Genomic DNA, 22,001 nt, shown 5'->3' on the forward strand with positions numbered 1-22,001 from the left:
ACGGACCACACAAGAATTCCATCTGTCCCAGTTGCTTTTTTCTCCATAGCCCTTATCACCTTCTCACATCTGATGTTCTGCATGATTTACTACAACAATGAATGAATTAATGAGCATATTTAGGACCCAGCATTAAACTGGAGAACTCAACTCACTCACACACATGATGAAGATTCATAAAAAATGGCCACAAAGCAAGTCTCAACAAATTCAAAGGCTTAGTCACTCCCAACCATAATATAGTGAACTATAATTCAATAGCAAAAAGATTACTTGAAAAACTTCATACCTTCAGATAAAAAACACTTCTAAATATCTCATTTAAAAAACAACAACCATCAAACAGAACCCACTGCTGGAAGGCTTCAGAAACAGGGAACTTCTCCAAAAAGATGACACTTTAACCTCCTAGATGGCAGGTTGTGGGTGTGACTGAAACGTTAATATGACCACAGAAAACGAAAATCGTCTCAATTGGACAATGCCAAGAGAACAGGGACAAGAGTTAACATCTCTCCCTGCTCCTGGCTGGACACACATTTAGACTTCATTTCCAGAGTCGCTGCTTCCAGGGACATTTCATGCACACCCCATAGCCCTAAAGTGTAGGACACAACACTGGTAACGAAAGAGGGGATAAATAAAAAGGAAAAGCACACTTTCCCCGCAATTGGTGTCACAACATTGCACACCCCTGGACACATTCTGTCCATCGGGGGCACTTGTAAGGCACAAAAAAACCAGAATTCAAAACATCCTTTCCTCCACCTAATAATCAGGTAGAACTTTCAAATGTCCCAAGAGGACTTAAAAGGACCTTTGGGTCAGACCTTAGGGTCACTGCCAGAGGGCAAATGTCATTCACTTCACAACTATGCTGAGGTCACCACCCCTCAGCGAAGGACAGGGACTGGGTTGAGAGCTGGTGGCACCCAGCAAACACACCTATCCCCGCCACCTGCAGTCACCTTGGCCTGTTCGCTGGCCCGTCCACCAGGAGAGCAGCCATCAGGAGGAAGACTGCAGTCGGCCAGGTGTCACGTCCAGGTAGTGAATGACGCCCTGCACCTGGGCAGCAGACACAAGGGGGTTTCTAGCCTGTAGGTACATCTACATTAACTATTCAGTAGGTTCAGGTGCTTGACTAAGAAAGCAGCATGCCTGTAACTTCACAGAACAGAGCAGAGAGAGAAGAGAGAAGTGGACGGAAGCCTCCTGGGGGGCTCTCAACAAAACTCTAAGCACTATGTAGTTGCTGGGCTTCCCTGCACTGCCCAGTGTTTGCTTCATTTTAAATAGTGAGTCCTAGGTGTCATCACAAAGGCTTCTGGGCTGGCGAAGAGAAGGGGGGAGAGACAGTCACACTGGAGAAAGCAGCAAGGCCAGCAGCTGGGACGGGCAGATCAGAGGGCACCAGAAACACAAGAGGGGAAAGCTTTGCACAGCCACAGACACCTGCTTTGCTTCCTGGTCACCTAAGGCCTCTGCCAGGCCGAGCAGCCACCAGATGCTAGAGAGGCACCCAGGCTCAGAGGACAGGCCACCTGCTCAAAGCCATGCAACCAATCAGAGGCAGGTGGACCCTGTTTCCCCAGGTCTACTGGCTCCCTGGCCTTGCCACAGCTCAGCTAGGCCCAACCCTGACCCTTCACTCACAGACCAAGGGTGGGGGTGTATGTGGGGAGAAATGGAGCATTCCCCAATGGAGCTAGGTGGGGAGAAATGGGGCAGAAAGATATAGTTTATCTTTGTGCCACAGGAGAGAGACTGCTCTTGGCACCACAGCGCTTCCAGACACAGCAACTGCCCGTAGGAGCTCTCGATCAGGAGGAAGGGCCAGGCAAGAGGTGTTTGACACGCGTAGGCTCGAAAGGTCACACCTTTTACAGACCCTGAGTGGTGATGAACCTTCAATGGTGAGGGGAAATTGGGATCTGAGGGTTCCTCAGCACCACACCCAATGAACCGGGCCCTCTGGTCTAGAGCTGTCCTTGCCCATAAGTTCACCTGTTCCCCAAAGTGAATGAGGCCATTTCCAAAAACTCATGAACGCACCCTCCACAGACAAAGTTATAATTACACTCAGGTTTTACAGTATGTGCGCTACACACTCATAAACCAGTCTATAAGTCATGGCTGCTCACAGAGCCCCTCCGGCAAACCCAGTGGAGGGAAGGGGAACATTATCAACATTCGTTTAAGTAAATCAAACTGTGTGAACTGTTTTCCAGTTTTTCAGACGGCTAGATTTTACTTTGATATCTTTTTGTTCTGTGTTTCATTTTTACTCCAAAATTTAAAACACATGAGCAGACAGGAAAGCACCACAGACAACCTGTCACCCTGGTGCACATGCTCATTCAGTCTGCAGACGTGTACTGTTTGTTCACCTCACCTGCAAGCCTCCTACTGTGTGCCCAAAAGCCCCCACTGCATGAAGCTCTTTACTGAGTGACAGTTCCTTCAGCTAGAAGATGACAGCTCAGGGAGTCAAGCCTGGCACCAAAACGAGGAAACCAGAGAGAGCTCTCTCCTTCCCACCACCCCTGCCCAGTAATTCAGCAGGAGAAGCCCTTAGAAGCTACCAAAGGTGGTCATTAATCCTCTACTGTTCCCCATTCAGAACCCCAGGAGTATCAAGTGAGAAGCATTCCAGCTAAGGTTCTGTCCCTAGGGCATCTGTTTACTAGGTATATTAATAGCTTCCAGGGCCAATGGAGGAAGATTGTCCAAGCTTTCCCTGAGGCCACAGGTCTCCTATCTGTACCTGTGTGCAGGCCCCTCAGCAAACCAAACAACAGCAAAACATGCCTGGGAGGCGACAAAGGCTCCTGAAGCCAGCTAACCTCAAACAGTTCCTGTTCCAAAACTCAACAGGAATGTCAACAAATTCAATAACCCCTTTGACAGAGTGGTGGTCAAATACCCTGTAAGATTTGGGAATCCATGGCTAAAGCCAAACCTCACTTTTTTAAAAATTAGTTTGGATAAGTTCTCTAGAGTTTCTTTGAGATTCCAGAATTTTCTTTTAAAAATTCCACCTTCGTTTTAGAGCTTGAACTCTGACAGGAGCAGGAGTTAGCGGGAACATGTGTGGAGGGCACTGGACCTCCGTGTTGGACCTGAGCAATCTGCACAAGATACTCTTCTCTGGTGCAGCCCATCCGAGAGTCAGCCACCACGTCCCCTTCTGGTGCCAAGGCTCAGACCATGTTCTAAGCTGTCTTTCACCAGAAGCACACCTGGAAAGCAGAGATGGGTCCCTGCCCCATACTTTATGTGCCTGGAAGGAGCCCGCCTTCCTTCCAGCAAAGCTGCTGTAAGGATCAGTGAAAGGATGGATGGAACCTCCAGCCTGCTGTCTGGTTACAGCAGCGCCTCTGGTATGCATCCTGCTGCCACTGAGGCTCTGTTCTCCTCCACAGTGTCCTGGACAGCCCAGCCTCCTCCTGGAACCCCTCACTCAATCAGACTGGTGAGTGTCTACACTGTCTCAAGCTTGTCTTCCCGTTCTAGAAACCAACATCCCACACATTCGGTATAATTACTCTTTTCTATTATAAACATGGTTACTTTTATAATTAAGAAAAAATGTATTTTACTTAAAAAAAAATATGATTCAGAAACAAATGACTTAACTGTTTTTAAGTCCCCTATAATCCCAGCACACGACACAGGTGGCACGTAATCCCGAACATGTCAGCTCTCGTAGGTGACCATCTGTCACCTTCTCTTATCCCCAAACTCAGCATCTCTCCCCACCTAACTCTGAGCTGATGACCTGGCTTCCACAGGACACCCACCCAGCCACCATGTCTGTGCCCCAAGTCCCCACCGAGAAGGAAAACAACAAACGACCTCTGGGAAGGGAGAAAGAGTGTAGCCTTGCCCATGACGTGCCATTCACTTCTTCAAAACCCAGGAAATAGATGCTATCTTAAAAGTAATAATAATCGGATATCTGTTATAATACAGTTGTACACACATGATTATACTAGTATGTTTCCCCTCTTTTATGGTAGCACTAGTTTATAATTTAAAAAGTTTAATAAGACAAGGAAAAAGAGCAATAGGAACAGAAGGATATTCACATATAAGAAGTTAAGGGGAAGGGGAAGAATGAGAATTAACCCCTCTGCACAAACTGAAGTCCAAGGTCTGTCTCCACAGGAAGTGGGAGTTGGCCCCACATCAGATCTCAGCCAGCGGGACTGCTTCCCAAACCAGAAGGTCCATTTGAAGCCATCTCTTCCGGCTCACATGAACACGACCCACATTTACCACCTTCTCATGGTCTGTACAGCCACTGAAAAGCTTCCTCCCTCCCACACCTGGTGGGCACCAGGAAGTTGTCTCAAAATGCCCAAGTGCACAAGGACTCAGTGTTTAAACAAAGGAAACACAGAGAGTGGGAATCAGCATTGCTAAAGCGAGCATCTTCATCAGCCATCTGAAAGTACCTCCCACCCCAGGTCCTGAGGTAAAAAGTACACTGCTTGGTAGGTGGGGAGGATACAGATGGGAGTATAGAAGAGAGGAGACCAGCACCCCTGCAGGGCCCGAGCGCTGTGCCCTGGAACAAGCGCCTTCGAGGAGCACTACAGAGAAACAGCCTAGGTCTGTGCTCGAGGAAAGGCCAACGGCGAGCCTTGGCAGACCTCAGCACCGCCCTGCACAGAAAGAAACCTCTCCTTTGACACTCCCAGCCTTGCTGCAAGCTTTGCCTTCTTTTTCAGGGGTCTGGGGAAGATGAGGCCGTGAATGTGTGGTTCTGATGGGGGCCAGGGCCAAGGAAGGGTCTGCCACCTCCCTGTCCCAGCCAGTCCTGCTCACAGAGGGAGTGTGCAGAGGGGCCACAGGAAGCCTGGGTCCAGGAGGAGCCACAGAGCAAAAACCACAGAGACAGAGGCCTTCAGGACATGGTGAGGGCAAGGGTCCAGCAGCACTGCCCTCAAAGCCCTGGCTGAGCATGTACATGACGGAGCGACAATAGCTCACTCACACCCCAGGACTTCAGTAGGTTAGTTTTCTTTTCAGTAAGGCCAAGTGGCCTGTGAAGAACAAACAGTACCCACTCTGAGCTGAAACCCTGCAGGACACCACACGGGGAGAGATGTTTTACAGAAAAAGGAAAGAAAAAAATTTCCACGGCCATGTAAACTTGGGAAACTTTGCTGAAAGCATACAATTTAGAAATATCATATATGGACTGAAAGATTTATAATCACAGTTGAAGCTTTTTTGTAAAAAAAAAAAAAAAAAAAAGGAAATCAAAAGGGCTTAGGAAACAATGTCATGGACTCAGTTCACCTCTAGAAAGGCTGGGGCCACGGTCACCGCCAGTGGCCCTGTGGCCTCCCCTGGCATGGAACTTCTGGCCCCAGCTCCAGCTCAGACACAGCCTCTGGCACTTCAGCAGAGAGGATGGCCCATCTCTGCCACTCAAGTAACATCCAGTCAGTGCCCATTTCATTCCCAGGATGGGCAGCCTATTTTACCCCAGAAAAAAAGTCCCCCAGCTTCACAGAGCTGGTAACTCCACTCCTTTCTCTCCGTGCTCTCCCAGGAAAGTGGAGCCTCAAAATAGACTTCAGGTGAGCCGGGCCCCAGGACTGGGAGCGCTGACTTACCGGTGCTGGACATGTGGTTCACACGGGCCGGGTTTAGCAGCTCCACGGGCTGGTCTCGGCCAGAAAGTCCATCTGCAGGACAGAGAAAGTGTTTGGCTTCAGAAACTGCTTGAATTTCAATGAGAACACTTTACATTCAGAACCTCCACGAAGCAAATCCTCGAAAACAATGATAATGTATGTGTCCTTCTTACTTTAGAGATGACGGATTTAATTCCATCATGGGTCATTTTCATTTGCTGACTCGGGAAATAAAAGACCCTCGGTAGAATAACCAAAATAGTCCCCAAGTGAAGCTACCAAACTGACAAACACCAATTTCTGGCCAAAAATCTGGCTTAGCTGTTTGGTTTACTTCATCAGCAACCACATTATACCTACTTGTGTTTATCAGAAGTCAGCCTTCCTGCAGAGACCACAAGCATAAAGACAATAACAACAGAAGAGCTACTCATTCTTGCCCATCACTAACAAATGGCCTGCCTATTGAGGGAAACAGCCCCCAGGAGGCAGCTTAGCTTAAAGCAGCGGTGGGTATGTGGGTGGGACAATCAAGGAAACAGACGAAGACACAAACCTTTTAGAAAAATACCTGGCCAGGAACTGACAATATTTAAGAGATGGTTTCTGTTGCATCCCCTTTTAGACTTGGACTGTCTTTAGGAATGGTGTCTATGTGTTCCGGCTACTGCGGAGCTGGGTCCAGAGACTGTCCACCACCCATGTAGACAGCCTGAGACTTTCCACATTGTCTCAGAGAGAAAAGAAAGAAAACTGGCAAAACTTCCAGGAATCACGCTTCTTTAAAATTAGCTCCTGACAAGTGTGTCAAATGGCCTGCGTGAGAGGCATGTCCTTATCCATGACGGTATGGAAGGTACTTTCCTTACCAACTTAAGGGAGAAAACACAAGTTGCATAGAGCAGCCATCAGGTCCCTTAGGCAGACTTTCAATCGTGACAAAAACAAATAACTTCAGGTCTACTGACTCTGTCATAAAACCTTGCTTTGTATCCAAAATGGGTAACATTTTGTGCAGCCTTCACATTTTGTGTTATACAACTCCCATGTGTGTCTTTGGAGATGTTAAAAATCTAAGGACAAAATTAGTGACCCAAGAAGGTCTAAAAAGGTGCTCCCAAGAGCTGAAGACCATCTGAGGAAGGGGGCAAGGCATGTGAGGCCCCCAAATTGCCCTCTGTTATGGCCTGCATGAGCCCCTCAGCACTGCACCACGGGAGAGGGATGGAGCAGCTCTGACTGTGCACCCGCAGGGACAGCAGTTCCTGGGCAGCTCAGAGAACCAAATGCTGGTATTTGTAGTCTCTCCCACAGTCAGCACCCCCTCCCCAATTCTGGCCATGTGAAGGTACCACAATAGTTATAAGAAAACAGCATATTAGAGGGTTAAGACAGTCCATACTCCCTGAGTCAAGAGAAGGATGAAGGCAGACCACTGAGGCCACCAGGCCCAACTACTGAGGCTTTTCTCCTGGAGCACAACCACCCCGAGCTGGCCTGACCACAGAACTGTAAACCTAAGGCTGTGAGCACCTTTATTGCCACTCACACGGACACCTCGAGACAGTGATGAGAAATGGGTCTCAAACCTTTCTCCTGAAAAGAAGTAGGTGAAATTGATTTCATTTATAAATGGAGTGATTCATTTTAAAAACTGAAAAATTCAGGAAAGTATATACATATTCTGACTTTTAACCCACTGTGAACACTTCAGAAACACCAAAAGGCACTTCTGAAAGCCTGTCCAGCTGCAGCTCCTGGATGGGCGGGGTCAGAGCAGGTGCTGGGGGGTACCACCTGTACAGGGCTCCACAGCTGGGCTCTGAGAAAACAAGGGCTGTTCTCTCTGGCTCCACCAGCCAATACACATCCCTAAACCATCCTCCTCCACTCAACTCCTCAATGTCCACCCTCAGCTTCCATCTGAGTGAAACGCTAAAACCAGAAGCAGTTAAGACACCCAGACGCCAGCCAATGTCCTCATTTCACACTGCGGTCCATTGCTCAGGGCAGCATCCAGCTCAGTACAGACCTTCCACGATGCGGGATGAAGCTACTCTCTGCCCCAGGCCTAAAGATCTCAATGCTCGCCACATGAATAAATGATGCCTAATAATACGTTCCTCCACCCACACTAAAGCTGGAAGATGCATTAAATCTCCATGCAATCAATCCCAAGTGTAAGTTAAAGGCACGCAGTATCAGAGTATTCAAAAGCTTCACCGTGTAGTTTAAATCACTGTATGGCTGGGCTGAGTCTTGGCTCACCCACCACATTTCCGGGCATTGGCCTAGGGCAGTGGTCGGCAAACTGAGGCTCGGCAAATCACGGCTCGTGAGCCACATGCGGCTCTTTGGCCCCTTGAGCGTGGCTCTTCCACAAAATACCGACTTCTGCGCATGGGCCACAAAGTTTCTGAAGCTGAGCACAGCGCATGGTGTCAGGGAGAGGGACTGTGCCTGTGCTCAATACACAGACAGGCTGGGCTGGCTGACATCGAGGCAACCTGTACACTCAAGCCCTAACCCTGACTGTTCCACATCCTTGTGGAATAAAGTCTGACTTAGATCTAGTAGGAAGGTGTTCTAGGCTAGCGTTAGGTTACTATTAAGGTGCCCTGCCTCTCCAGAAAGGAGCTACTGTGTGAAACTGCCTACGAACAGCAGGAGGGTCTAAACACACAGGCACTGCAGAGGGGCAAGCAGAGAGGCCTGTCACCAGACACTTGCAGCAGAAGGCAGGGCAGCAGCATGAGCCCTTGACAGCTAAACATCCTTCCCTCAGCTCCTCCCAAGTCACTCATTCAGCAGGACACCATAAGCAGAAGCTGTAACCTCATCACTAAAGGAGGGAGACAAAAAGCCAAAAACAGGTGCTTTCAAAGAAGGCAAGTGACAGACCTGATAGGCAGGCCTCATGGAACTCAACAGCACAGAGTGCCTGGGAGATGTCTCTGAGCAGAAGCAAACAATGAGGGCCACCAAGAACAGACTGGACATTGGGACACGAGACACAGACAAGCACCACCGCCTCCAATACTGGCCCCAGAGTCCTGCAATTACCTGGTTCAGGTGCCCAGACTGAGTCCTGGGTGTGTGACCCGGGCATGTGGTTGGTAAGAACCTGATCACATGGCAAAGACTCGGCTTGGGAACACAGAGGCATGTCGGTCCTCCCCTAGTCTTGGAGGATTCAAATCTAATTACAAAGAAAAGACGTCCCAACTCCATGTAATACTTGCAGCAGCACCCTATGTGTGCAAGTGATGTGCCACACAAACGCCATAGTAGTAAGACAAGAAAGTTGGAGTGAAGCAGCACAGGGACCAGAGCCGGTGACATATCCAAGCAAAGGCCTGACAAATCCAGTTCCATATCTCAGTTCCCATGAAAGAGACTTCAGGATGTGCAGCTGGGACCAAATCCTGGGACAAAGCAGAAACCACATTTGAGGGGCAGAGGCTGCAAAGGCTGAGATGACAGTTCAGAACCCAGATCTAAGTGCATTGCCAGCAAGTAACCAGGTAGCCAAAAGGCAAAACACACACTTTGCCAGGAAGAAACAGCAAACAGTGGGAATACAACCACACAGGTACAGGCCAGTGTCCATGGAGACACACTGGTCCACGAGCCCACGCAGGTTGCTTCAGACAGCACGTTTCAGAGTGAGCTGAAATGAGGATTAGGCATAATTTCCATATTTACGTCCTTTGCTGAAAGTTCTAAGCTTTAGGAGGAAGCAGCGGTAAGAACCTAACATTTAACAGGAAGAAAGCAATCAAAGTCCTACTTCCTCTTGGACCCTGAAACACCCACTGCAGGCAGGTTTTCTCCCTGGTCTGCCTCCATGGGAGAATCTAATCTGGAAACCCATTGGATGGGACTGTGGTATTTCATGTCTGCAAATGGCTACTTAATTAGCTCACGGAGCTGAAAGAGGAGCGCACATGCAGAAAACAGAAGTGGGGAGCATGCATGTCCTCCAAGTCCCCTCACAATGTGATTCACCATGGGTGCGCAAAGAGCACGTGTGCACCGGGAGCTGACAGGACCACACTCACAAAGAAACAGCAGGGTCTGTTTCAATATTACAGGTTCTAGCTTAAAAATAACTGTCTGCTGTAACTCAGTGTCATCCCCAGGGGCAGCACAGATGGCTTTCAGAACTCTACCTTGAGTGATAAGCACCGACGTCTCTAACAGGAATCGTGGCCTTTGGAGCCAAAGGAACATCACTCTCAACTCACCTGGCCTGCTCCCACCCTTTACTCATGGGGAAAGGGCCCAGCAGGGCTGAGCTCTGTGCCCAAGATCATGCAGTTGGCACCCCCAGAACCCAGCATGGTCTCATCTAGACCAGTCCCAAGCCTGAACTGGATCTGGGGCAAAAGCTCACTCACCAGGACCTGTACCAGCAACTTAGGGCTTCAGGAACAGCTGACTCCTCCACCCCAGGAACCTGTGCTAAAGAGGAAGAAAGCAGGAAAAGATAGACAACACTAGGAAAAAAAGAGAGAAGAAAGGGGTTGGGAGGGATGAAAGCACATACCAGTTATGATTCATGCCCTCTTTCACTTTTCAGGTCCAAGTTTCCAAAATTTCTAAAGAACAGAAAGAGTTCACAGGGCCTTCAATGGAACCCACTGACAAAGTTGGGCAAGTGCCAGAGATACCGGCCCAGGGAGGCTGGCCCCAGCTGCACTGTGAAACCTGCACAGCTGCCCGCCCAGGGACAACTCAACTGCCCCCTCCTGAAGGGCATGGGCATTCGGGTCAGACCAGGCATGGTCAACCAGCGGGGACTCAAATAATGTGGACCGAAGCAATTTCTGTGACAACTCCCACATAATCTATGGGATGAAAAAGCCAAAGCAAAACCTTCAGACACTGAAGAAGAAGGTGGCCCCACCCCTTTCATGATAGAAGTATAAATTATACTAGAGGCCTGATGCATGAAACTCCTGCAAGGGGCTTGGCCCTCACAGCCACAGAGGCTTGCCTAGGCCCTCACAGCCGTGGCAGCTTGCCTCGGCCCTCGCAACCCAGGCTTTGTCCGGAAGGTCGTCCAGAAGGATGTCCCAAAGGTTGTTCGGCTGTCCAATCTAAGCATATTACGCTTTTATTATTATAGATAATTACAGAGCATCTGCATTTTACTGCCAACAAGAACATTATGTTTCTTGGACCAATAAAGGCAGTCCATGAGACACACACAGGTGTTACCTGTGAGAGATGGGATGGGGGGGAAATTATGGGGAACAGCCCCCATACACTACCCAGTCCCACCCAGGAGGGGAGGAAGAGGCATCTGAAGTTAATTTTGCCTCTGGGATGACAAGGAGACCAAGCATCTTTCTACATGCTTACTGGTAATCTGAATTCAAGTCTTTCGTCCATTTTTTGTTGTTGTTGTTAATTGGGTTGTCTTTCTCTTACTGTTTCAGAGGAATCCTCTGTTAATTATACACTGCAGATATCACCTCCAAAATGATGGCTTCTCTTTATTTAAGACCACAGGTATCAATTTTCTGTTAAAGCTTGTTTTTTATGTCAAGTTCAAGAAAATTTGCCCTACCTGGAGGTTGCAAAGATGTTTTATCACACTGTCATCTAAAGTTTTGTATCTTCCCTTTCACTGGCACATGGGGATGGAATGATGCAGCGGCTGACCTCCCCAGGCACCTGCTCTGCTTCTGTCACACCCAGCAAGGTTTCCTGTGTCATTACCTGAGGCTCAGTCAGGGCAGACAGGGCCAAGTGTCCAAGTGCCCCAGCAGAGCACTGGGGCAACGAGCAGAAAGGCTGGCTCTCAGTGAAGAAGATACCACAGGCAAGGGAGATCACAGCTGGTTACTTGGGAATTTTCACAGAAGGGAGATCACAGCTGGTTACTTGGGAATTTTCTTTGGGAAAATTCCAAAAGTGAAAAGGCTACCTCACCCACACCTATTTGAGATACAATCCATAAACCAGAAAGCTTCGGTAATGGGGAAAGAACAGCTCAAGGCACAGGCCGCAAGGAGGAACATCGGTAGAGCGGTCTGAGGGCACAGTGGGGTCTGTCCTGTCCCCACAGAACTGGATAACACTGAGCCAGAGAGTAACAGGGCTTGGACACCAAGGATTGAGCAGAGTCAACAGCTTGGCGGGTGGGCATTGCTGGCGTCCAGGCAGCAGTGCTCTGGAAGGCCAGACAAAGCTGGCTCTGTTTTATGGTCAGAGGCAACGTTTCCTGGAGGGAGCTTCTCAGCACGTCTTTCAGCTGATCCTCTGGGACCAGTCTGTCATGCTCCTTCCTCCCTGAGTGAGACAACATGGAGACCCACCGTTCTCAGCTGCTCTCACTGAGTGGCCCAGCCCAGCTCAACTATTAACAAGAGATATAGACAAATCTGGAGAGAATGTCCAGTCACCTTTGAAAACAGATCCGTCCCAGCCCCTAAAAGGACGTCCATCTGCCCCACGGGGACAACCGAATAGGGTGAGTCATTCCAAAGCTGTTTTGGAGCACTAGAGGTGTAGGAGGGGACAGTAACTTCAGATATAAACTCTGTAGGTTTCTGAGTCTGTATGAGAAATAGCAGACAAGAGAAATCACATAGCAGTACCACAAAAAAGCACCCCAAATCTGTACAGGGCTCACTGAAGTTCAGAATTGTCCTCTGCACAGGTTCCCTAGGGCGAAATCAGCAAGGTCCAAAGTCAAGTCATAAGACCAACACTGAAGCCGGCTCTGACATCTACTTGTGAATAACCCCCTTCTCCCACTGCTCAGGCTCACAGCTGGGTCTGTGAAAACCTGGAGGCAAACCCTTCCTAGCACCTACCACTGTTCTGCAGGAGTCCTGCTTTCTGAACCAACACCTTTTAACTGCCCAGCAGTGTAATGAACATACTATAAAGAGCAGGGCACGAAATTAGCTCCTCTCCACTCCCCCACACATCGGTGATGCTACTGCTCTATCCTGCCTGGACACAGAATGTAGGCCAAGGCCAAGGCATCTGATGGGGCACAGCATCTCCTGAAAATGTGAGTCGCACTACCTCCACGTGATGGATGAGCCACTTCCATGAGAATTAAAAATTAGCTCACAGGTGCTTGTGGTTAAGTGATAGGAAGCCAGAAAATGGGTACATATTAATAAGCAGCTCAAGAGAAATGAGTCCCTAATTCATAACAATAAACCAGAAACAGCCATGTGGAGCAAGTCCACACAGGCATACTAACTGTGTGGCTAGAGAGCAGTCAAGCTTCACCCTAACCCAGCAGGCCGGGCAAGATGGAAACAGAGTGTGGACCCTGCTCACCCTTTCCCCAGCCACACTGGCCTCAGAGGCAATTCTTGTCCTTCGTACAGAAAAAGGAGCCTCTGCCCTCTCCCTTTAATGCAAGATTTCAGAAGTGACCAAGACCCAGCACACTCAGGAAATGCTCGACCATGCCGGCCACGGAGGGACCTCAAGCCACCAGGCTGAATGCCAGCAGCAGGAGCCCATGGGACACTCAGCCCCAGAGGTCACATTGGCAAATGTCTGCTGATACCATGCTGTTGCAACAGCCAACAGTCACCTGGGGTCAAAAGGCTTTCTCTCCTAGCACTCTTTAGGACAGTATTTGCTCCAAGTCACTGAAAGTATATTTAGTTTTCCTAAACTAACATTCTGGCCATATCTTGCCAGAATAAAACAACAAAGTTTACTTTCTAAATCAGAAATAACAGCTAAGTGGTACTGGGCACTTATTATGGGTCAGGCACTTGTCTAAGAGTTTATTCCTGTTATAGCGTGCTTAGTACTCACCAGGGAAACAAATGGTATAAGTACTATTATTGCCCCCATTTTAAAGATGAAAAAGTTAGCAAGAGGCATGGTGAAGGTCATTATGATCAAGGTCAGACCAACTCTGCAGGTCTATCTCTCCATACTGCCAACTCTACCTACAAATTCACATCATTCATTCATTCAACAAATGTTACTGAACTGGTTATTGAGTGACTGTCATAATTCTGGGGGTAAAGACTGGCACCCTAATCTTCCACTGGTGAAAACATGACACACACACTTAGCAAACTGTGTGGTTTCATGCTGGGAGTAGAAATCATGGGGGTAGGATGTGATTGGGGATCATTCCTTTAGATAAAGTGATTGAGGGAGCCCTGTGAAGAGGTGACATCTGATCAGACACCTGAAAGACATGCAAGAAGGAGCCATCTAAACCACCTGAGCAAGAGTGTCATAGGCAGGGACAGCAAGGGGAAGGCCCTGAAGAGCAAGTGCTGTGGAATCCAGTAGAAGGAGCCAAGGAGCCAGAACAGTGTGAGAGGACCCGGGCTGGCCACTGATCCTGAAGGCTCCTTTCTGCTGCCACAAAGAGCATGACCCAGGGCTGGGGGAGAGAGGGAGAATGGAAGCAGAAAGAAGAGTGAAGGCTGTTTCCATGGTCCAGGTAAGGATGAGAATGCTCTCCATGGAGCTGGGAGATGTGGTCCAATGTGGGCTCTATTGTAAAGGTGAGTCCTTTGGGACTTCTGGGTGGATGACACATGGGTCTGCAGAACAAAGACATTCACCCAGGTATGAAAACCAGGAGAAGATAGAGGTGGTGTGTTTGCTGGGGAAAGGCTGGGAACCCAGAAGGCAGGTCTCACTGACCTGTTCATTCTGAAAGAGTAAATGGAACTTAAAACCTCCTCTCGTTACTTTATGACTTTCTCAGGAAAAAAATTACAAAAAATGTTCAAGATTTATCAATGGTTCAAAATTCAAGATAGTATGTATTTCAGTTTAGCTATTCCACTCATTTTGCCAGTTTATAGGCCCTGCCACTGCTCCCCGCCCACCCCTTAACTCACTCTTCACTGCTGCCCTCACTCCCACTGCCCAGATGCCCAGCCTGGGTGGGGCCTCACCTTCAAAATATGTATCAATCTCTGCAGCTGAGCTGCTAAGAGAAAAAGAGGGAACTTAATATTAAATGGAATACACTCCACCCAGAAATCTTGCCAGGAAACAAGTGCACAAAGCACCCAGAGGTGAGAGTGTGTTTCACCTATGTGGTCGGTGCCTTGTGCTGATTTCACCTCCTCCCCGATGCAGACTAGTTTCCCTTCCCACAGGCACCGTGCACGGGGAAGGTCACTGCTCCAGACGGCAGCCTCATCTGGAGCACCTCCCGTAGTGGCAGCACCTGCCACATCGCAGTTGCCACACATTTCCTGTTATGGTGCATAGATGTCCCCTGGTTCAATCAAATGCCCTGATTTAATTTCATGTTTCTGACACATGCTGTCAGGAGCCAAGTGTGCTCCAGACACATGGCATCAGGTTCTGGGAACCCTGTGCTAACAGAGACACAGGCTGGCCACAGACCTTAGAGAAGACAAGCAAGTACTATAACAACACTATTTCATCCTCAGCACCCAGGTATCAGCCCCAAAGATGTGCCCAAAGACCCTGGAATGCCTCGCCAGAACCAGTAGGGTGACAATGAACCCCACACTGTGCCCATGGGACAAATTGCATGTCTGTGTGACCCAAAAACTGCCTGGCCTCCCTTGTGTCTTACCAGGGCAGCTCCGCACAGGGGCTACTTGTCCCCATCTGCTGCTTGGGGGCTGTCAGGGGCTGGAGTCTCCCTCCAGCAGCTCATCTAGGGGCAGGAACAGTAGGTACAGAACCGAGGTACTGTCTCACTGGTGGGGAAGCACCCAGAAGTCTGAGAGTTTCAGTGCTCACCATCAGCAGTGACACATGACACTGGGCTCTCCTGACATCTCAACCTTTCCCAGGGGAAGTGAATTTCAAGGGAACCAGTCCTTAAGGGTCTAGGAAAGTGCTTCCTCCCTAGAAGCTATCATACTCCATCCACCTGCCCGCATCCCAGATAGGAAGGATCACTTTCTGCAGTCTTACACTGGACTGTCATGTCCGGGAGGGCCCTGCTACCAGAGGTCTCGGCAAAAAAAAGATAAGAGAGGACATCCCATGAATTACACTAGGACAGGGGTTCTCAACCTGTGGGTCACGACCCCTTTGGGGGTCGAACGACCCTTTCACAGGGGTCGCCTAAATACATCCCGCATATCAGATATTTACATTATGATTCATAACAGTAGCGAAATTACAGTTATAAAGTAGCAACGAAAATAATTTTATGGTTGGGGGTCACCACAACATGAGGAACTGTATTAAAGGGTCGTGGCATTAGGAAGGTTGAGAACCACTGCACTAGGAGATGAGCTGCCAGACCTGGGTCGTGGGAAGAACTTCCTCTGCCAGGACCTCCACCACGCACCTCAGGGTTCACCTACAGCCCTGAGGCAGAGAGAAGTGCAGCCAAACAGTCTGAAGAGCCCCGCCGCTCGCCCCCAGAGCCAGAGCCACGCAGAGTCCAGCAGAAAGGAGGGCTTTCAACAGGGGCAGCTTCTGTTTCAGAAGCTTTAAATCATTTCTAGTTTCCTTTCTTTATTTTTGTATTGCCTAATAATATACAGCATATTATTATTATTTTTTTTAATATATTTTATTGATTTTTTACAGAGAGGAAGGGAGAGAGATAGAGACTTAGAAACATCGATGAGAGACAAACATCGATCAGCTGCCTCCTGCACAGCCCCTACTGGGAATGTGTCTGCAACCGAGGTACATGCCCTTGGCCGGAATCGAACCTGGGACCCTTCAGTCCGCAGGCTGACACTCTATCCACTGAGCCAAACCGGTCAGGGCACAGCATATTATTTTTAAAGTTATATCTATTCTGTTAAAATTTTTAAATATATCTTTTTATTTTAAGAAGAGAGGGGACATACAAGTCACATTACCCAAATGCCACAGCTGTTAGCATTTTAGCAGACTTGGCGGGGAGACTTCCAGCCTCCCAGGCATGATGTGTGCATGATGATACTGCAACCTGCTTCACACAGGCACCTCCTTAGAGCCCAGACTGTGTGCTCCCTCTGTGCCCAATGCTAAGTGCTCAGAAGCTTGCATGTGTGCTCAAGGTCACTTTATCACCATTATTTCTCAAGAATTCCATGGCACACCCCTCCCTCCAAAAAAGCTAGCTTTCCTGAGTACTACTCAGAAAAGGCCTGCAATCTGCAAAAGTCACTCTTACATTTTCATTACACACAGTGTGGATGTACTCTACAGATCACAGCTTCCCCCAAATCAGACTCTCTAAACCTGATCATTATTCCTTTTATAACCACTTTTATACAATGCTAACTTCAGTTTCTAAAAATACAGTGATTACACTGTATCATGTTCTATTTTAACCTTCTAAAAATAGAGCTACTGGCAGGAGCAGCAATTTGCTGTTAGATGTTAACTACGCTAATGTCGGTGACAGGATATGAATTTCTGTCCTTTTGACTCTTTCAGCCTGTGGCTTCCACATGACTACTCAGGAGTCCAGCACCTGCAGCTGGTGGCACCGAGGTTCAGCTGTGAGTGCCAGAGCCCAGAACCACTCCTAATTGTCCCTGACCTCACATAAATGACCTGGCCTCATTTTCCACATCTGTAAAATGGGTGACATGTCCACCTCACAGGATCAAAAGGATTAAATCAGGCCACTGAGTGAGCCCCCCACCTGACACCTAGCTCACAGGACCATGTGCCATGAAAACCAAAGTGTGGATGTGGGTCCTCTGACTTTCACTCCCAACAGCAGGTGCGTTACTTCCCAGGTTTCAGCAGTAATTAAAGGAAAATCAAGAGACACAGGAAGGAGCAATACAACAGGAAGCTTTGATGTCCCACACAAGTCCTTCTTGGGGACAGGCCAACAGGTCTATGCATGCACTGGGCCTCACTTCTTCTTCTCTAAAGGACAGGCTGGCCCAGACGAGGCCGGAGAGTGGTAGACTATTTCCAAATAGCCAGGATGGCTTATTAAACAGCAAACAACCTTTCCAAATTTTGAACCTTCATATATATATATATATATATATATATATATATATATATGTACATATAGGCTATTTCTCCTTATCGCCTGTTTTGTAATGGAGTAATCTTTGAATTAAGAAGTAGAAATAAAATCATTTCTCCCCTGCTCTCCACATAAACATGTGCACTCTCACTTTCCAAACTGTTCTCTATAAGCAAACCTGGCTTGATGTTCCCTGGCTCAGCCCCTACACCCTTGCCTCCCAGCAAGAGTCCTGTGCACCTGGTACTGCATGGAGCAGAGTGGAAGCCTGATGACATTTTTATCCCAAAGTCACCTGCTTTGCAGACTACCTGAATTGGTGACATGTCTTCAGCTTCTCATGAGATATCATAATTATTGGAACACATTCATTTCATATTTTTCAATATTCAAATCAGATGAAATTCAATCATGTCCCAGTGTATTCGTTTGTGACAATGAGTAGAAGAATAATGGAGCAAAGGAAATCTGTAGAAACTACACCAAAAAAAAAAAGCAGCCTTTCTTAATCTATATAACCAATTATACCAGTACAGACAGATTATGTCCAACTGTTTAGGCATGAAAGCAATCTGTAATTAAAATGAGCACCCTTAGGTGGGTACTCAGTTATGATTGATCTACATTAAAATATCCACAGACAATGAGAAAGAAGGGCAGCCTTTTAACTCAACTCTAAGAAAAGAGGAACTGAAAATGAGAGTAGTCGAGTCTGTGCTGCTTGGCTGACACACTGAATTAACAGGGACACCTGTGGCAAAAACCAATTTCACACCTGGGAAAACACAGGGCCTACCCATGTCCACAACACAGAGCTGAACAATTTACAAAGTTATCACAACCTGAGGTTCCTGAACCTTACCAGACTTAGTCCATAAGGACTCCTCACTTCCCAAAACAAGAATATAGAAATGGTGAGTATAAAGTAAAATAAAATCCCACCCCAATTTTAAAAGTAAGATAGAGAAGACCCTGCTACCAGAGGAGAAAACAACAGGAGGTGCTCTCTAAGCAAGTGTACTGAGACCCAGAGTCCTTAGAACCGGCCCTGGGGTGAGCTGCAGGCATGTCCATTGAACTTGTCCTGACAGAGAGCTGCACTGAGACTCCTTCGTAAGAGCAGAACTCTGGAGGACTCCTGGATCTATGAAAATGGGGCTGGACAACTCCTCCCACCAGGCCATGGAGGCAGAGGGTTGCTGGGAAGAGTCTCCTATGAAAAACTGAAGCCCTAAACCTGGCCCATGCAAGTGTGGCCTCCAGATTCACATCACTTAAACAGTTCTGGAATCCTAAGTCTAGAAATTAAGGTAAAATCTAGACCTGAGCTTGGGAAATCCTGGAATCCCAGGAAAGTCAAGAAAATGGCTTTCATGGGAAACAGCCACATCCCAGGACACATGAGATGCCAACGGCAGAAGAAGAGGAAGTTGAAGGGAAAGGGGAGAGACGCAGGGAAGAAGAAAATAAAAATAAAAAACCTCCTGCTGAAAAATTTACAATTAAAGTAGAAAAGTACAAACAAATAATACATGTAAACAACCCATCAACACCACAACACCAAGAGTGGTCGAATTCAGCTGCTTGTCCAAAAAAGGACTCCAACGTATCTGCAAATATTAGAATATGGAAAATACTATGAAGCATGCATGTTTTAAAAAGTAAGATGTTAAATAAAAGGAAAAAAACTATAATAAAAGAACTCTGGAAAAAGAGAAATAGAAAACCATTTAAAAAGAATAAAAAGAGCCCTAACCGGTTTGGCTCAGTGGATCGAGCATTGGCCTGCAGACTGAAAGGTCCCAGGTTCGATTCCGGTAAAGGGCATGTACCTTGGTTGCGGGCACATCCCCAGTAGGAGGTGTGCAGGAGGCAGCTGATCGATGTTTCTTTCTCATCAATGTTTCAAAGTCTCTATCTCTCTCCCTTCCTCTCCGTAAAAAATCAATAAAATATATATTTTTTTAAAAAGAATCTTTCAGAATGAACTGGATGACAGGTCTATAGCATTAACCTGAATGCAGCTCCAAAAGGAGAAAAGATAGAGGAGAGAACCATGGGTAAAAAGGCAAGGTGGTCCAATAGGGTAATCTAGTCTGACTTCCTGAAGTAAAGAATAGAGAAAATACAGAAAAGGTAATATTCAAATCACTAATAAAGGAGACTATTTCAGAATTCCAGAGATATAAGAGTCCTTAGATTTAAAAAGCATGCTAAATCCCAAGCAGGGTGAGTACAAATCTGCACACTGCAACACAATATCAGAATATCCACCAAACAGGAAACAGAAGCACCAAGATGAAAACACAAATTACCTAAGAAGAAACAACAGGGCTGAGAGCTAACTTTTTGACAGCAACACAAAAGTCAGAAGACATTAAAACAGCTTCAAGCTGCTAAGTGAAATACAAGTCACCTACACTTCTATACCCAGCTAAAGCACTCACTGTTCAAGAAAAAGGGCTCTTTTGGGGACGGTCATCTACAAGCACTCAGAGTGGCCCAGTGTTTGACATACTGGCAGAGGCGGTCCTACAATAAAGTCTCTAATAAAATGAATACCTTTATACTAAGAAGGTTGGGAAAGCACCACAATCTGCATGTGGCCTGTGCCTAGGCTGAGTTCTACTGTGAGACCCAAAGTTCTAGTGAAGTTGTCTAAAATGAAAAAACATGTCAGCAAGGCCTGTGGTTGGATCCACTGTGCTAAACGTGTCTAAGACAGGATCAAGTGTGCTTTCCTTATTGAGGAGCGGGAAATGGTTGACAGTGTGGAAGGCACAAGCACAGAGTCAGAGAGCTAAATTTAAAATAGGAAGCTTTTTGAGTCATAAAAACAATGAAAAGACAAAAGAAAGAGAAAAGAGACCTTTTCTTGACAAAATTTGAGAATATTTGCCACTCTGAAACCATTGCTAAAATAACAACTAAAGGATTATTCAGAAAGAAGAAAATCATATCCAAAGTGAAAGTAAGATGCTAGAAGGAGGCTGAGGTAAAGCACTAGTGAACATGTAAGTAAACATAGGTAAGTACTGAATACTAAGTTAACTCAGAGTTTCATCTAGTCACGGAGACCCTTTCATTATGTGTAACACTGTTTCCTCAAACGTGTTTCGCAGTCACTGTCTAAAACAGCTCATTGGTTTCCTCTTAAGAACAATGTAAATACTAAGAATAAACAAGGTTCCCTCTTCACTTTGACAGTGAGGAAACTCATGGCTGAATTTCAGTTGATTTTTGAATAATTATGCAGGATTTACCATACGCATTTCTGGGGTCTACTTCTCTTTGGTAGACTATCATTTTTCCTTTGCTCTAATTTCTTTATCTTGACTTACATCGCCCTCATTATGACATAAGAACTAAGAACATACATCCTTAAAACTGCAATGCACAGGTACCAAAGCCCTCACAATACTGCCTGGCTTCTTCGAGCTATGAAGGAGAGGCAAAGGTTGAAATTGGCCCAGTTTGGGCAGAGCTTCACTGAGAAGAGTAACAGTTCATCAATGCTACTTTTATACACAGAAAAGTACCAGGAATATGAGTGACAGTAATCAATGCAGGGTTGCACTTGACACTACATTTGCATGGTGGAGAGCCCTTCTCTGAAATCAGCTACCCTTGTGCAAAAGCAACTACTTTTGAAAAATAATCAGCAAAAGATTGCTTATCCTTTGCTGCACTCAGAAATTAGTTCCAAGTAACCAGCACTTGGGAAAGGATAAAACACTTTATGCAAATACTTTTGCAAAGGCTCTCTATTAATGCAAATATTATGTTTGTCTTTTATTTGAATGCAAACAGCATCTGCTTTGCACAGTCAATGCCATCACTTTGTAGTTTGTGCTGAGCAGCTCTAGTGCATTCCAGCTGCTTTTTTAGAGTAGGAAACAGATTTCCACAGAGTTAGAGGCACAAAAGGAAGTTTGCTGAAAGGAGAAAGCAAGTGTGCTGGGTTCTTGGGGAGGCTTCTTCAGTCTTAAGGCAAGAGAGAAACAAATCCAAAAATGAATTCCGAATTTACTTCTGGAGAGGTTTGGCTTCGTGTGTGGGATTTTCTTTTTTAATAGTTTTGACTAAAGAGGAAATTAGGGTTGCTTTTTATATATTCCTTTGCTGGAAAAATATACTCAAAAAAACAGATGTTGGAAAAGAAAAACTGGGTAGCACAAGGTTGCCACCAGAGCAGAGGCTAGCTCCCTCTGAAAGTTCTGCCTTCACCCTGCACACCCCCCTCTTGCAGACAAGGATGGTGACCCCAAAGGCTCAATGTCCTAATATCACTTCACTAAGTACTCAAGAGCTCCTAAGAGGGGTGAAATCTTAATAGTTTTTGTATCAATGATCCTAAAACAATTACTAGTTCAGGAATAGTAGAAACTGGATGACTGGATGGATGGATGGATGGA

General features: G+C 46.8%; 1 protein-coding gene across 11 annotated transcripts in view; it reads right to left on the minus strand.

Annotated features, from left to right (window-relative positions):
- HDAC4 (histone deacetylase 4) overlaps window positions 1-22,001 on the minus strand; it is a 166,788-nt gene that overhangs the window by 133,196 nt on the left and 11,591 nt on the right. For all 11 annotated transcript variants that reach the window (XM_023743817.1, XM_023743822.1, XM_023743837.1 and 8 more), the window contains exon 2: window positions 5,631-5,702. In XM_023743817.1, coding sequence (XP_023599585.1) covers window positions 5,631-5,702 — 72 coding nt within the window. The remainder of the gene's footprint in view (window positions 1-5,630; window positions 5,703-22,001) is intronic.

This window comes from Myotis lucifugus, unplaced genomic scaffold (genome assembly GCF_000147115.1).
Source record: "Myotis lucifugus unplaced genomic scaffold, Myoluc2.0 scaffold_5, whole genome shotgun sequence".
Classification (NCBI taxonomy): domain Eukaryota; kingdom Metazoa; phylum Chordata; class Mammalia; order Chiroptera; family Vespertilionidae; genus Myotis; species Myotis lucifugus.